Source organism: Eptesicus fuscus, chromosome 16 (assembly GCF_027574615.1).
Source record: "Eptesicus fuscus isolate TK198812 chromosome 16, DD_ASM_mEF_20220401, whole genome shotgun sequence".
NCBI classification, from domain to species: domain Eukaryota; kingdom Metazoa; phylum Chordata; class Mammalia; order Chiroptera; family Vespertilionidae; genus Eptesicus; species Eptesicus fuscus.
Window position 1 is genome coordinate 59459047 of NC_072488.1, and position 14654 is coordinate 59473700.

Sequence of the window (14654 nt, forward strand, 5' to 3'; positions counted from 1 at the left end):
GCCAGAAGCCGGGCTCACAGCTGGTGAGTGCAGTGGCGGTGGCAGGAGCCTCTCCCGCCTCCACAGCAGTCGGACATCCCCCAAGGGCTCCCGAACTGTGAGAGGGCACATGCAGGGCATGAATTTTGTGCACCAGGCCTCTAGTTTATATATATAAAAGCCTAGCAACCAGAATGGCAGAACGACCAGAACAAATGGTGGCTATGACACGCACTGCGGCAGCCAACCGGCCTGATTCAGGCCTTGATCGGCCCCCCCTCCCAGCTGGCCTGGCCCACAATCGGCCCCCAACACCCTGATCTGGGGCGGGGTCAGCCAGCCAACTGCCCGCGGCCCCTCCCCTCTGCTGGCCCAATGTGCCCCCATGGGGGCGGGCTGGCCAGACCCCACCCATGCATGAATTCGTGCACTGGGCCACTAGTGAGTCAATAAAAACAAATTTTTTAATGGGCAAAGGATGTGGACAGGAAGTTCACAGAAGACAGGTGTCAACCTCACTACTAATCAGCAATTCAAAATAACAGCAACAGCACTTTTAAATGTATCAGATTATTAAAATACATGAAACTATGGTATAAAAACGTGATCAGGTTTTGAGGAAGGGTGTGCTCTACTGCTTGCAACATGCCAGGCACTCTCTCCTGTGCTCCCCATAATTCAAATACCTAATCCCCAGTGACTTTGAGGCAGGTCCTACTAAAACCATCCTCATCTCACAGATGAGGAAAGTGTCATTTACCAAGATAACTCAGCTAGCAAGAAGCTTGTTACATATTCTGTAGTTTCTTCTAACACTTACTTGCAAAGTTCTGTAGTTTTCAATTTAAGTCTTTTTATTTAAGTTTTTTGTTGTTATTTATTGATTTTAGGAAGAGAGGGAGAGAGAAAGAGAGAAACGTTTATTTGTTGTTGTTCCACTTATTTATGCATTCTTTGGTTGATTCTTATATGTGCCCTGGTGGAGAATTGAACCCACAACCTTGGAGTATCTAACCAACTGAGCTACCTCGCCAGGTACAATTTAGGTCTTTAATTTACTTGAAATTTAATCTGGACATGGGTGAGGTAAGGATATAACTTTATTTTTTCCAAACAGATAGATGTTTCCACATGAACTAATTTAGAATAGGGTCATCTGTCCAGGCTTAAGCACTTGCAGCCCCCCAAATCTACTCCGTCACTCCAGGGGCCAAAATCAGGCTCTTCCTGGGTCTTCGGGCCCCACTTCCCCACCCTGCAGCATGGATGCTGACCAAAGCTGGGGCTTGGAGACCTAGTCTATGTACCCTGCACGGCAGCCTGAGACAGAAGGGTGGTGATTCAACTGGCCAGCAGGTCCCGCAGTTCACTGTTGCGGGGCAGCAGGTCACATGCTAGTCGTGCCTTCCGATCCCGGACGGCCTTCAGGGCTGGGCTGTGTTCCAATAGAAGGGAGCAGATATCCATGTGACCCTTCTGGGCAGCCTGTGGAGAGAACGGCCTGAATCAAAAGTCACACCTCACTAGGCCCTGCTCTTGCACTACTTCTGGGGGTCTCTTGGTCCTCATGGAAATGGAGACACTGGCTGTTTGGGTAGACTTTGCCTAACTCCTACCCACTCCCATGACTGGCACGCAGATGGGCAGAGTACTCCAGGGCCATCCTGGCAGTTAGCTTGAATTTTCGGTTCTCGTGGTCTTTGGCTCAGTGGCCATTCTTCCTCGTCCAGGCTGCACAATGAAGACAAGTACAGAACCCTGGGTCTCTATGTGTATTTTACAAACATTCTGATCATCTACAGCAGTGATGGCAAACCTATGACACGCGTGTCAGCACTGACACGCGTAGCCATTTCTGATGACACGCGGCCGCTGAGGCGGCCGCATGCCGAGGATGAAACATTTGCTGCTCCTGAGGATGAAACATTTGCGAAATAATGTTTGTTCCTCAAAGTGACACACTACCCGAGTTATGCTCAGTTTTTTGGCGAAGTCTGACACACCAAGCTCAAAAGGTTGCCCATCACTGATCTGTAGGGTGCTGGGCACCATGAGCACAAGAGACATCAGACATGGTGTCCTCTTGGAACTTTAAGACGAGCAGAGAAAAATGGGCCCAGGTCCCCAGCTTTCTCCTCTCCTCCTCTGAGATAGATGATCCCAATCTGGATGTCAATTTCTAATTTATTTCCAAAAAATAGCAATTAAGTGATTTACATAAATTATCTTTTTAACTTTCATAGTAACTATCAGAAGTAGGCACTATCATTATTTCCATTTTATAAATGAAGAAACTGAGGCTTATAAAAGTTAAGTGACTTACCCAAGGTCACAGAGCTAATATGGCAGCCTGGGGATTCTAAAGCAGGTCTGTCTGACCTCAAAGTCTGAACTCTTAACAACTGTTATACTACTATGCTCCCTACTCCTCCCAATAGACAAACTGATGGAATACAGAGGCTTTTGAGAGGTATCAAAATTAATATTAGTAGCAACCATCACCTCAAACTTGAACCCAAATCTTTTTTAGCAGGCCCTTTTGATGAGTGTAGACCCAGGTTCTTAATTATGTTGCCTCATTTCAGGCAATGGTATGTTGTGAACAACTGTGAGAAGTATTTCAAGTAATTTTTTTTTTTTACCAAAAAAAAAAGTACCGATGTTCGCAAGTAGTTTATTTAAAAAAAAAAAAAAAAGAAAGTGAGGTCCAAGATGGCGGTGGTGTAGGAGGACACTGAACTCACCCCTCCATGAGCACACTGAAATATATGCCCACATATAGAGAGAGCCATTCCTCCAAAGAGACCACTGGGAGCGACTGAGCTGTACAGAGAAGGCTGGGGGACCGTGGGAGCCCTCCAAGACGGTGGGAATTCTCTGGGTGCCAGTGAACACCCTTGCTTATATTTCCCTCCACCTCCATAGGGCAGGTAGCAGCTCTATCCAGGTACTCTGACCTCCATGCAAGGTCACTGCAGTGCTTTTCCAGCCATACCACCCAGAGCCCATTTCTGCTCTGAACGAAGGGAGAAAACAGGATCAATAGGGCATTACCACACACAGCTGGCTCCAATGGCCTGCCAAACGAACCAGCACACAAAGCCACAAGGCCACTTTTTCATTTTTAATTGATTTTTATTGATTTTAGAGATGAAGGGAGAGGGGGAGAGAGATAGAAACATCAATGATGAGAGGGAATCATTGATCGGCTGCCTCCAGCACACCCCCCACTGGGGATCGAACCCGCAACCCCGGGCATGTGTCCTTGATCAGAATATAACCTGGGACCCTTCGGTCCACAGCCCGACACTCTATCCACTGAGCCAAACCAGGTAGGGCAACACAAGGCCACTTTTTCAAGACTGGAAAAGATAGCTATTTTGTCTAATTATATAAACTAGAATGTCAAACAAAATGAGAAAATAAAGGAATATCTCTCAAGGGAAGGAACAAGAAATATCCCCAGAAAAGAATCCTAATTAAACAAAGGTAAGTAATTTATCCGATAAAGAATTAAAAGAAATGGTCATAAGGATGCTCACCAAACTTCAGAGTAAAAAGGGACTTAGAGAGAACTTCACCAAAGAGTTAGAAAGTATAATAAAGAACCAAGCAGACCTGAAAAATACGATGAGTGAAGTGAAAAATACAGAAGGAATCAGCATCAGATTAGCTAAAACAGAAGAATGGATCAGCAACCTGGAAGCCAGACTAGTGGAAACCAATCAATCAGAACAGCAAAAATTAAAAATGAGGATAGTTTAAGGGGCCTCTGGGAAAACACCAAGCACACAAAGATCATATTATAGGGATCCCAGAAGGAGAAAGAGAGAAAGGAACAAACTTTCCTAACCTGAGAGAGGAAACATATCCAGGTTCAGGAAGCACAAAGAGTTTCAAACAAGATGAATCCAAAGAGACCCACACCAAGACATATTGCAATTAAAAAGGCAAAAGCTAAAGATAAAGAGACCATCTTAAGTGCAGCAAGAGGCAAATAAGTTGCATACAAGGGAAAACCTGTAAGGCTATCCATAGATTTCTCTGCAGAAACTGTACAAGCCAGAAGGGAGCAGTAGGATATATTTAAAGTGCTAAAAGAAAAGAACCTACAACCTAGAATACTTTACTGGGCAAGATTATTATTCTGAATTGAAGGAAAGATAAAGAATTTTCTGGACAAGCAAAAACTTAAGGAGTTCATCATCACTAAACCAGCTTTACAAGAAATGTTAAAGGGTATTCTTTAAGCAGAAAAGAAGAGGCCATAATCAGAAACAAGGAAATGAGAAAGGAAAATAACTTACAGGTAAAAGCAAATATTTAATAAACACAGCAAATCAGCCATGTAAAAAGCTACTATGATAGACAAAAGACAAAAGTACCAAACTCAATAAAAACTACAACAAGTAGTAAGGAGACACACAAAACAAAGATTTATTAACAACAAAAAAAAGAAAACTAACAAAAAATATCTAAAGTATGACCTCAAAAGCTCTAGTTGGTTTGGCTCGGTGTCATCCTGCGGACTGAAGGGTCCCAGGTTCGATTCTGGTCAAGGGCACGTGCCCGGGTTGCGGGCTCGATCCCCAGAAAGGGGCATGTAGGAGGCAGCTGATCAATTATTCTCTCTCATCATTGATGTTTCTATCTCTCTCTCCCTCTCCCTTCCTCTCTAAAATTTTTTTTAATTAAAAATAAATAGATAAATAAAGTATGACCTCAAAGCATAAAGACTGGAGGGAGGGGGAGCAAAAATGTAGTCCTTGCCAAAACCGGTTTGGCTCAGTGGATAGAGCGTCGGTCTGCGGACTGAAAGGTCCCAGGTTCGATTCTGGTCAAGGGCACGTACATTGGTTGCAGGCACATCCCCGGTAGTGGGTGTGCAGGAGGCAGCTGGTCGGTGTTTCTCTCTCATCGATGTTTCTAGCTCTCTATCTCTCTTGCTTCCTGTAAAAAATCAATAAAATATATTTTTTAAAAAATGTAGTCCTTTTAGAATATGAGAACTTACATGCCTAGCAGCTTAAAATAAACAGCTATAAATATAGAATGATACACATAAACCTCATGGTAACCACAAACCACAAACCTACAAACGATACAGAAAAAAAATAAGAGAAAGGAACCCAAACAGAAGAATAAAGAAAACCAGCAAACCATAAGGAAAGAGATAAAGAGAAGAAGAAAGTAATAGAGAGGAACTACAAAAACAACCAAAATAACAACAAATGGAAATAAGTACATATCAATATGACTTTAAAGGCATTAAATATTCAACAAATATACATAGGATGGCTGAATGGATTAAAATCATGACCTATCTATATGCTGCTTGCAAGAGACTTACTTGAAATTGACAAAAACATACAGACTAAAAGTGAAGGGATGGAAGAAGGTATTTCATACAAATAGAAATGAAAAGAAAACTGGGATAGCAATGCTCATATCAGACTAAATAGACTTTAAAACAAAGAATGTAAAAAAAGACAAAGAAGGACATTATATTATTACTAGAGGCCCGGTGCATGAAAATTCCCTCAGCCCGGCCTGCCTCCTCTCACAGTCCAGGAGCCCTCAGGGGCGGGAGGCGACCTGGCGATCAGGGGAAGGTAACGCCCCATCACACCTCTGCTGCTGCCACTGCTGGCAGCGCAAGCCTCAGCCGGGCCTGGTTACCTGAGCCTCGGGTGGCCCTGGGCGGCTGGGCAGCCGCCATCCAAGGCTCACCTGTGCCTCAGGCGTCGGCTGGGCAGCTGACATCCGAGGCTTGCCTACGCCTTGGGCCGGCCCTGGGCGGCTGGCGGGCTGAGGGGACTGGGGGACTCCAGAGGCAGGCACTCCGCACGCCTGCCACCACAGTGGGGCTGAGGGGACTGGGTGCCGCCATCTTGTGGCTGTGGGTGCCGCCATCTTTGAGGGCAGGGCAGTCAATTAACATATTCCCTCCTTATTGGCTGTGGGCACCGCCATCTTTGCGACAGCATGAGGGTCAATTATCATATTCCCTCTTTATTAGATAGGATAAAGGGGCCAATCCAAGAAGAGGATATAACAATCATAAATATATACACACCCAACATAGGAGCACCTAACTATATAAAGTAATTATTAATGGACATAAAGGGAGAAATCTACCGTAATCCTCCTATATAATAAAAGACTAGTATACAAATCGACCGAACGGCAGAACGACTGGTCGCTATGATGCGCACTGACCACCAGCTCAATGCAGGAGCTGCCCCCTGGTGGTCAGTGTGCTCCCTCAGGGGAAGCACTGCTCAGCTAGAAGCTGGGCTCAAGGCTGGCAAGCGCAGCGGTGTTGGCAGGAGCCTCTCCCACCTCCACGACAGCGCTAAGGATGTCTGACAGCTTAGGCCCGCTCCCCATGGGCAGCGGGCCTAAGCCGTCAGTCAGACATCCCCCAAGGGCTCCTGGACTGCGAGAGGGTGCAGACTGGGCTGAGGGACACCCCGCTGAGTGCATGAATTTTGTGCACTGGGCCTCTAGTACAATAGTAGGGGATTTTTAAATTTCTTTCCTTCCGTCCTTCCTCCCTTCCTCCCTCACTTCCTCTTCTTCCCTCCCTCCCTCCCTTCCTTCCTTTCTTTCATCTATTTTAATCCTCACCCAAGGACATGCTTAGAGAAAGAAACAGAGAGAGGGAGAGAGAAACATCGATAGGTTGCCTTCCATATGTGCCCCAACTGGAGATTGAACCCGAAACCCAGGTATGTGCCCTGACTGGGAATTGAACTGGCAACCTTTTGGTGCACAGGATGATGCTCAACCATCTGAACCACTCTGGCTGGGCAAAAACTGACAAATTTTTAGCTAAACTCACAGGAGAGAGCCCAAATAAATAACATTAAAAATGAAAAAAGAGCCAAGACCGGTTTGGCTCAGTGGATAGAGCGTCGGCCTTCGGACTCAGGGGTCCCAGGTTCGATTCCGGTCAAGGGCATGTACCTTGGTTGCGGGCACATCCCCAGTGGGGGGTGTGCAAGAGGCAGCTGATCGATGTTTCTCTCATCGATGTTTCTAACTCTCTATCCCTCTCTCTTCCTCTCTGTAAAAAATCAATAAAACATATTTAAAAAAAAAAAAAATGAAAGAAGAGACATTACAACTGAATTTGTAATGATTACAAATAAATTTGTAATGATACAAAGCATCATTAAAGGATACCATGAACAATTATATACCAACAAACTGAACAACCTAGAAGAAATGGATAATCTTCTAGAAGCATATAACCTTCCCAGACTAAACTAGAAAGAAATAGAAAATCTAAACACACTGATCACTAACAGTAAAATTGAAAAAACTCCCAACAAACAAAAGTCCAAGATCAGATGGATTTACAGAAGAATATTTATCCTTCTTAAATTATTCCAAAGAATAGAAGAAGGAGGAATGCTTCCAAACTCATTCTACAAAGTCAGTATTACCCTAAAACCAAAATGAGGCAAACACTTTACACACACAAAAAAAATTTACAGGCTAATATCCTTAATAACATAGATGCAAAAATCCTCAACAAAATATCAGCAAAAAAAGTTCAGCAATACATTAAAAAGATCATACATTATGATCAAGTAGTACTTATTTCTAGGATGCAAGGTTGGTTCAATATTCACAAACCAATTAATTTGATATACAACATAAAATTAAGAATAAAAATCATATGATATTAATAAATGCAGACAAGGCATGTGACACAAAAACAACATCCATTTACTATAAATTCTCAGCAAACGGGACAGAGAAAAAATACGTCAACCTAATAAAGGCCACACATAACAAACCCACAGCTAACATCACACTCAATGATGAAAAGCTGAAAGCTTTTTCTTTAAGATCTGGAACAAGAATGTCCACTTACACCACTTATATTCAACACAATATTGGAAGTTCTAATCAAAGCAATCAGACAAGAAAAAGAAATGAAAAGCATCCAAATTGTAGAGGAAAAAGTAAAACTGTCATTATTAGCAGATGATATGACATTATATATGGAGAACCCTAAGGATTCGACCACAAAACTATTAGAACTAAATTCAGTAAAGTAGCAGGATACAAAATTAATATTCAAAAATCAGTTGCATTTTTATACACCAATATAATCAGAAAAAAAAAGAAAACAATTGCTTCAAAAAGAATAACATATATAGGAATAAATTTAACCAAGAATGTAAAAGACTTATACTTGGAAAACTACAAGACATTGAAGAAAGAAATTGAAGAAGATACAAATAAATGGAAGCATACACCATGTTCATGGATAGGAAGCATTAATATTAAAATTTGCATATTAAATAAATAAATGTGTATACTACCCTGCAATCTACAGTTTCAATGCAATCCCTATCAAAATATCAATAGCATTTTTCATAGACCTAGAATAAATAATCCTAAAATGTATATGGAACCACAAAAGACCCGAATAGCCACAGCAATCTTGAGAAAGAACTTTACCTCTGTAAACATAACATGTCAAGGCTGCTGAGCCCATGCAAGCACCTGTCAGGTCCCTCTCCTGGAGTCCAGCAGCTTGCTGTGAATTCATCAACCCTGAGGTCTCTGTTACTAGCGGGGGCAACAGAATTGGAACACTGATTCCCAGAGGCTTTCTCCTGGAAATAATGATCAATATTTCTTGTCTTCTATGCGTGAGGGGATGGAATATAGTCTGTAATTGGAGATCCCCTTTTGAGGGACACGTCTCTAATATGAAACAGTTCAATCATTATTGTACACCTCAAACTAATATAACATTGTATATCAACTATAATTAAAACTAACTTTTTGCCATACCTGGTTTGACTCAGTGGATAGAACGTCGGTCCGAGGACTAAAAGGTCCTGGGTTCGATTCCAATCAAGGGCACGTACTTCAGTTGCAGGCTCGATCCCCGGCCCTGTTTGGGAGCATGTGCAAGAGGCAACCAATCGATGTGTCTCTCTCACATCAGTATTTCTCTCTCTGTGTCTCTCCCTAAGAATTAATGGAAAATTATCCTTGGGTGAGGATTAACAAAAAGAAAACAACAACAAAAACGCTCAATTTTTTTAAAAAGTGAGCACAGCCTTTTTAAAAAAATATCTTATTGATTTTTTTTACAGAGAGGAAGGGAGAGGGATAGAGAGTTAGAAACATCGATGAGAGAGAAACATCGATCAGCTGCCTCCTGCACACTCCCTACTGGGGATGTGCCCACAACCAAGGTACATGCCCTTGACCGGAATCGAACCTGGGACCCTTGAGTCCGCACGCCGATGCTCTATCCACTGAGCCAAACCGGTTAGGATTATATTCAAGACTTTAAAAAGCTTGGAAAGAGTATAAGTTTGGCATGATCCAAACTGCTTTTTAAAACCATCACTCTGGAGGAAAATCAAGTGGGGACAAGACAGAAATAAATTTACACATATCCAATAAACCACTTCTCAAAGATGCATAAGAAATGGGTAAAAATGTATGCCTTAGGGAGAGACCTAGAAGAGGGACTAGGGGCCAGGGGTTGAAGGGAAACTCATTTTCACAGTATACCATCTTGTACTCCTCAAATTGTCTACCACGTGTAGGTATTTCTAGTTTGAAGTGTATAGGGACAGGTGAGTATAGGTGCAGGTTTCAGGAAAAAATTATGTAGAAAAGCATTCATGACATATCACTAAAGGAAAGAAAAATTAAATGATACATTTAATTCTAATTTACATGCACCAGAAAAATGCTGGAAAATTACACATTAACCCTAAAGTGATGAGACATGAGCACCGCAATTATAAATGCTTTTTATTTTCTACTTTATGCTTTCCCGTTTTCCCCAGGTTTCCTACGGTGAACATGTTCTATATCTTTTATAATGACAAAGAACAAGGTTTTGAAGGGCATGAGGGGGCATACCTTATGTAGACTGGTCATGCCATCATCATCTACCAGCCTGGGGTTGGACCCATGGGAGAGGAGAAGCCGTGCAATCTCCGTGTGCCCACAGTAGCTGGCCCGGTGCAGAGCGGTGGCACCCCCATGTGTCTGGGCGTCACACTTGGCCCCACTTTCCAGCAGGAACTGGCATACTGCGTAGTGTCCATTGCGGCTGGCATAATGCTGCAGGGAACAGAGACGGAGGTCGGACAGCAGAACCAGGCAGGCGACAGGGGAAGGGGAGGGGAGGGGAAAGCATGGGTCCTGGAGCAGAGGCCTGGCTCCATCAGCTGTGTGACTTGGGCAACTGGCTTCCTCAATCATTTCTACCTCACAGGATTGTTATGAAAATGAAATTAAGTAACTGATTATATTTAAAATAACACACTTATTTTAAAAATCCAGGTTCACATGACACTTAAAAAGAGAAACCCTGCTGGGAGAGAAGAATGGGAGGGAGAAGTAAGGTAAGCCTCAATCCCCCTCAGAGAGCAGGACCCCAAGTTCCTCCCAGCTCACCAGAGCGGTGTAGCCGGCCAAGTCCGGCTGACTAGGGTCCACTTCCTTCTGGATTAAATACTTCACTCGGCCCAGGTCTCCATTCAGGGCTGCTGACCAGATTCCTAAGGAAAGACAACCAAAGTACCAAAGTACTGAATGATGCTGACCGAGGACATTTAATATTTCCTTCACCCCTTGACCTCCATTTTTTTTCATCCATAAAATTGGTAAGAAATGGGTGTTGGGTTAATATCCATTCAACAAATATTAACGAAGCACCTCCTCTGTGCCAAGGATTGTCCTAGGTGCTGGTGACATAGTAGTGACCCAGACAATGAGCTTGCCTGACCAGAGCAGGGGGGTTGGACACAGAAATCCCTTCTCCCCACTTTAATGTTGAGTAATGTTTAAAATGGTTGAATGCACAAATTCAAAAGCAAGACAAGAACCTTGCTAGGTGCCAGAACAAGGAGAAAACCACAGCCACAGCGATGAGCAAGCACTGGGTATGTAGGATCCAGAGTCCTCACAACTAGACACACACCTCAGGGGCTTGGGCTCCAGTGCCTGCGCGGGGTCTGGAGCAAAGGGAACTAGATAAGCTCTGTGCACACAGCCAGGAGGTGCACATCACGGATGAACTGGGACTGAAAAACATCTCTCGTCCTGGGAAGCAAGCCACCATGCCCAGGCCCTTCACTCATTCAACAAATATTTACTGAATACTTACTATGTACTAGTATCTGGCACTGTTCTGGGTACTAAGGGTCAGCTGAGAATAAAAGACCTCCTCCCCAATGTTGGTCTTATGGAGCTTATATTCTAATTAAAGGAGATAGACAAGGAGAAAAAACATACATGACGTAAGTCAGATGGTGCTAAATGCTATGAAGAAAAATAAAGCAGAGAAGGGGTATAGGCAGTGGTCAGGGATGGCATCTCTGGTAAGGTGACATTTGAACAGAAACCTAAAGGAAATGAGAAACAGCATCATTTGAATAGGTGTGATGCGAAGATAGCAATGCAGAAGAAAGTTAAAAAATCAGAGGCCCTGATCTATGCCACGTGGAGGTGTGGGACCTGTATCTCCCTACATTCCCTTAAAGAGCAAACCCCCAAGCTAAGAATGTGGCATAAAAACGGATCCAGACAAGTGAACCCTATAAGGGCCAGTCAGAGGCAACTGTTTTAAATGACCCTTATGGTCCAGCCAGCGTGGCTCAGTGATTGAGCGTCAACCTATGAACCAAGTCATGGTTTGATTCCTGGTCAGAGTATATGCCCAGGTTGCAGGGTCCATCCCCAGGAGGGGGCATGCAGGGGGCAGCTGATCTAGGATGCTCTTTCATCATTGATGTTCCTCTCTCTCCTCCCTTCCTCTCTAAAATCAATAAAAATATATTTTAAAAAAATAATAAAATTACCCATTAGGATGCTTCTATTAGCCTCAAAGCTATGTGTGACAATCTCTTACAAAGGAGGACCCCCTGGCCAGTGTGGCTCAGTGGTTGAGAGTGGACCCATGAACCAGGAGGTCTTGGTTAGATTCTCAGTCAGGGAACATGCCTGGGTTGCAGGCTAGAACCCCAGGAGGGGGCATGCAGGAGGCAGCCAATCAAAGATTCTCTCTCATCATTGATGTTTCTCTCTCTCCCTCCCTCTCTCTACAATAGAAAAATAGTGTGAAAAATAAAATATTTCCAAAGGATTGGGTGGGAGGGGGAAATAACTGTCAACCTAGAATTTTATACCAGCTAAGATTGTGTGTGTGTGTTAGTGAAGCATGCTCAGTGAAAAAACTATTAAAGGATATACTTCAGGTCTGGCCTCATGGCTCAGTGGTTGAGCATCAACTTAAGAACCAGGAGGTCACAGTTCGATTCCCAGTCGGGGCACAAGCCCTGGTTGTGGGCTCAATCCCCAGTAGGGGACATGCAGGAGGCAGCAGATCAATGTTTCTCTCTCATCATTGATGTTGGTTTTTTTTTTTTTAAATATATATTTTATTGATTTTTTACAGAGAGGAAGAGAGAGGGATAGAGAGTTAGAAACATCGATGAGAGAGAAACATCGATGAGAAACATCGACCAGCTGCCTCCCGCACACCCCCCATGGAAGGTGTGCCTGCAACCAAGGTACATGCCCCTGACCGGAATCAAACCTGGGACCCTTGAGTCTGCAGGCCGACGCTCTATCCACTGAGCCAAACCGGTTTCGGCTCATCATTGATGTTTTTCTCTCTCTCTCTCTCTCTCCCTTCCTCTCTGAAAATCAATAAAAATATTTTTTTTAAAAAAAGAGATATACTTCAGGAAAAATAAAAATGAGCCAGAAAGAAAATATGAGGAAAAAAATCCACACAACAAAAAAGATAAGGATCTTTCCCATGTGTGCAAAATAGATAATGAACAAGCAAACAAAACACAGGCACGCCTCGTTTTATTGCACTTCACCTTAATGTGCCTCATGATGTTGTGTATTTCACAAACTGAAGGCAAGACGTTCCACCAGCAAAATAATTAGAACTCGCTTTATTGAGATGCTTACTCCCTTTTCACAGTGGTCTGCGTCAAACCTGCAATACCTCCAAGGTGTGTCTGTGGCGTCAGACTGTAAAAATTGCTCCGATGAAAGCAAGGTGATCTGTCGGAACCTGGAGGGGCAGGGGCCCTACTTTGCGTGGGTCAAGGTTCCTTTCTAACAGCAGCACCCCCGGCAGGTGCGGCCGGAGCACTCCGATGGGAGCGGCCCCGCGCACCGCGGGGGGAGCAGGCCTGGTCTGCACGTGCCAGCGCCCAAGCCCCCTCAGTGGTAACCCAAGTGCGTAGACGTTGCCAACGACCCTAAGGGGCAGAACTGTGCCAGCTGAGAACTGCTGGTGCTCACCACTCGGAGACCCTTCAGGGGCGGGGAGAGCGGAGGGAAGAAGGCAGGTGGAGACGTGTTACTTCTCGGGCCCACGCGGCGGGAGCCGTGGGCGGCCTCGAGGACCACCTGGGCCGTCTCCGGCGCACACAGTGCGGACACCGCGGCTCAGAAACGCCAGCCCCCGCACAGCGCGGCCGCCTGCCCCGCCGCTGCAGCCCCCGGGTGAGCGCAGATCCCCAGCCGCCCCTCTCCGACACCCGAGCGGCCGGAGTCCCCACGTCGCACGGGCCCAGCTTCCCTCTCTTCCCGGTCGGCGCTTCCAGTGGCCGAGCTCGTGCCAGGCCCCGGAGGGATCTCGGTGACCTAGGACCGGTGCCCCCGACCGCCCCCTCGGGCCGCCTCCGGCCCCCGCGGCCGCCTCACCCCTCTCAAAATCCATCTCGTCCAGCGTCTGCCGCGCGCCAGAGCGGCTGCAGCAGGGGCCGTCAGCGCAGGGCCCAGGCGCCGCCATGCCGGCCTCGGCGCCGCCCGGCCACCTGGCCAGTCGGCGTCTACCGCCGCGCGGACCAATCAGGCGCCCGGGCTCTCACACGAGAGCCAATCGGACGGCGGGGCGGGACCCGGGCTGCGCGCCTCGCTCTAGACGGCCGCACGGGGGCGCCCCAGGCCCGGCGGAGCCGGGCGCCAGGGGCCGGGAAGGACTCCGGCGGAGGGCTGGGCTCGGGGCGGGGGCGGGGCGGGGCGCCGCCCCAGGTCTTTCCCCGCCTTTCCCGCACCACCCAGGGCCCAGGAAGGAGGCTCCCCGCAGCCACTTGAAAGGCCTCTCGGACACTCTCGCTCCTCACGCCCTCCTGGCCCATTTCTTGAAAACCCGTGGGAGTCAGGAGCAACTGTAAATCCCGCGGGCAGGAGGGCCTGGGGTTGGGCGGAACCCCGTCCCACAGTGGCGCCTAGTTTACGGACTCAGCCTTCAACACATCAGAACGTCGCAGGGCCCAGCGGGTCTCCCACAGCCAGGACACCAGCGCTGCAGCCGGTTCTGGCCACAGCAGACCCCGCGCGTGCAGGACACTGCACCTCAAGGCCTGTCTGCGGGCAGCGTCCGCAGTGCACGCTGGCTGGCCTGCTCACGCCTCCCGTCCACGAAGCCGCAGCATCCTGGAGAGCAGAGGCTGGAAACCACCTCCGCTCGCTCCCGAGCGAGGTGAGCCCAGCCTCACAGCCAGTGCGACCTTAAGTGCTTCCAGGGAGCGGCCTTCCTTCCCTCACTCCCCTTCCCCTTCCCCGAGTTCTGGGAAGTCAGTTCCTCTCCGGCTTTGACTCCCAGTTCCCTGACTTCTCCCTTTGGCCAGAAGCCAAGGCTGGCTCCCATAGGC

At 46.4% G+C, this 14654-nt stretch overlaps 1 protein-coding gene across 2 annotated transcripts; it reads right to left on the minus strand.

The window, feature by feature from the left end:
• Nucleotides 1-421: 421 nt before the first annotated feature.
• On the minus strand, nt 422-13814 carry ANKRD39 (ankyrin repeat domain 39). Of its 2 annotated transcripts, none has more exons than XM_008156502.3 (4): nt 13702-13814; nt 10429-10532; nt 9889-10092; nt 422-1464 (listed from the first exon to the last, which is right to left on the minus strand). In XM_008156502.3, the coding sequence occupies exons 1-4, from the start codon at nt 13787-13789 to the stop codon at nt 1321-1323; spliced, it is 540 nt and encodes a 179-aa protein (XP_008154724.2). In that variant the 5' UTR covers nt 13790-13814; the 3' UTR covers nt 422-1320. The 2 variants fall into 2 exon arrangements, with proteins under 2 accessions (XP_008154724.2, XP_054584170.1); XM_054728195.1 differs by lacking the exon at nt 422-1464 and adding an exon at nt 8803-8899.
• Between the last annotated feature and the right edge of the window lie 840 nt (nt 13815-14654).

Bases quoted from the DNA above. Each gene is read 5' to 3' on its own strand.
- ANKRD39 (XM_008156502.3), bottom strand. From the start codon at position 13,789: ATGGCGGCGCCTGGGCCCTGCGCTGACGGCCCCTGCTGCAGCCGCTCT. The intron at 10,533-13,701 runs GTGAGGCGGCCG...GTCTTTCCTTAG, and splicing joins CGAGATGGATTTTGAGAGGG to GAATCTGGTCAGCAGCCCTG. The intron at 1,465-9,888 runs GTATGCCCCCTC...TTCTCTCCACAG, and splicing joins GCATGACCAGTCTACATAAG to GCTGCCCAGAAGGGTCACAT.